Source organism: Alligator sinensis, unplaced genomic scaffold (genome assembly GCF_000455745.1).
Source record: "Alligator sinensis unplaced genomic scaffold, ASM45574v1 scaffold781_1, whole genome shotgun sequence".
Lineage (NCBI taxonomy): Eukaryota > Metazoa > Chordata > Crocodylia > Alligatoridae > Alligator > Alligator sinensis.
In genome coordinates, this window is record NW_005841845.1 from 4,577,535 (window position 1) to 4,579,505 (window position 1,971).

Consider the following 1,971-nt stretch of genomic DNA (forward strand, 5'->3'; position numbering starts at 1 on the left):
AAGATAACTAACTCTTATTTGGCTGTAATGCATTTATTAATGACAATAAAAGCTGCAGATGGAAAAGTGATGGGTATTGCTGAGCACCTCGGGGATTGAAATGATGTTAGGCTTGTAGGGCAGCAGCATGCTCTGGCTTTTGGAACTTGGGTGCTTCATTCCAGGCGCCTGTTGCCTGCCAGGTTGCTTTAATCTAGTGTTTGTCCCTCTGCCCCCCCAAGTGCAAAAGCAAGGATGTGCCAGCCGGCTGGTCCCACGTAGTGTGCAGTGAGCCTGTTTGACACTGCCCAGCTTCTTTGGCAAGTGTCTGCAGCATGCCCATGCGGTTTTCCTCCACCCAGCGCCCTTCCCAGAGAAGGTTGCAAAATGTGTGTTTACCCGAGGCACGCGACCTGCTCAGCTGCAATTATCTCCTAATCTGCTCCGTCCGAGTTTCTCTGGTCTCTCAGGTAAATACAGATTTAGCTGTTCTTCAAGGCATATTATTTACCTCATTAAGTGTGTATTTTGGCACGTGCGTTATTTACCTGATGGACTAGCGGGTACAAAAGAGCAAGTGCTGCCTGTTGTGCAAACAGCTGCTTTGCTCATGGCGGGTCGTCCTCTAGTTTTTTGTTTTGGTTTTTTTTTCTTTCTTTTTTGAGTGGGTTTTGTTATGCAGCAAGGCTAGGATTTACGCGGCACATCTACCTTGGGGTGCTTCCTGCTTTCCGATGGGCACAGGAGATGCCGGGTGCCTGCCGGGGGAGGCCAGGCTTAGCTTCAAGCACTGAGAAACTAAACCAGTGCAAAAGGTACAGTCCTCCTCCTGGGGCACAGAAGAAGTCTCTACTCTTGGAGCTGCCAGTGTCTGCTGCTGGTTCTTCGGGGTTGAGCTGATTTTGATGGGTTCATGTCTCGTTGTATGAATCACCTGGGGATTACTGGGAGTTGTGCATATGTGTCACTACTACAGGCCTTTCCATAGGCATCGGCAGGTCTTGGGATCCCCGTCTTCCCTGCGTCTTGAAGTAGTTTATGTGGCTTTCTCTAACCCGGGTGAAGTTGAGCCCGTGTGGGGATGTGTGGTCTGTTGTGTGGAGCAGTACCTCCACTGTCTCGTGGCTCTTCATTTCGAGCTGGTTACAGAGGTTCATTGCAAGTTGTCTGCGACTCTAGGCAATCTCTCAGATGCTCTCCAACGTACCTACCATGGGTTGCTATGTTATTTTGGAGCCCTCTACCAGGGAGCCCAGGCAACACCTCTTGGCTCTGGGTTGGGTTGGAGAGGTGGCAGCAGAAGTCTGATTATGTGTGCGTGGTTTAGTAACACCAGCTTCTTGTTCTCTTAAGTTTCAGATGCCTCTGGATGTTCAATGATAGCCCTCTTCCATACTGGAGCAGACGGTTCCCCCCAAGCTTACGTCCAGGGTTGAGACTTCTGCTCTTCTTCCTCTCGGTTGGCATTCTCAAGAAATCCGGTTCCACCACAAGCAGGAAACTGGCGTCCCACGGCTTCGGCGCTTCCATGGCAGCAATGTCATCCTTCCCCCCACAAAGATATCACTACTTTCTAGTGTTGGATTTTGAGGCCACGTGTGATAAACCACAGCTTCATCCTCAGGTAACCAGCCAGTCGTTTATTCTTCCCCTGCAAGCTGCTGCCTCCACCCTGGGGAAGAAATGTCTCTCCCTGTCCCCACAGGGAGCTCTGAGGTCCATCTCATCTTTCCCAGTTCTGTGCATACCACTGTCCTGTCTCTGAGGGGCAACCCAGAAGGTGTTTCTGCCTCTTGGAGCCTGTGCTGGAAGTATGAACAAAACCCTGTACCTTTGTCTCCACCAAGGCAGTGAAAATGTGTTTGTCCAAAATGCTTTCCCTTTCTGAGGTTTCCAAATGCTTAGCAAGTCTCTGAGTTAGTGATGGAATGAGCTGGCCCTGGCTGGGAACTTGTGCTGTTAGCGTGCTCAAGATGGCTTTGCCCATGTCTG

At 50.4% G+C, this 1,971-nt stretch overlaps 1 protein-coding gene across 3 annotated transcripts in view; it reads left to right on the forward strand.

Annotated features, from left to right (window-relative positions):
• The first annotated feature begins 500 nt into the window (after positions 1-500).
• ERI3 (ERI1 exoribonuclease family member 3) overlaps positions 501-1,971 on the forward strand; it is a 144,685-nt gene continuing 143,214 nt past the window's right edge. The window contains exon 1 of one of the 3 annotated variants that reach the window (XM_025206841.1): positions 501-1,603. In XM_025206841.1, the coding sequence (XP_025062626.1) occupies positions 1,349-1,603 (255 nt within the window). In that variant the 5' untranslated portion in view covers positions 501-1,348. The remainder of the gene's footprint in view (positions 1,604-1,971) is intronic. The other 2 variants (XM_025206846.1, XM_006015794.3) reach the window with 2 other exon arrangements.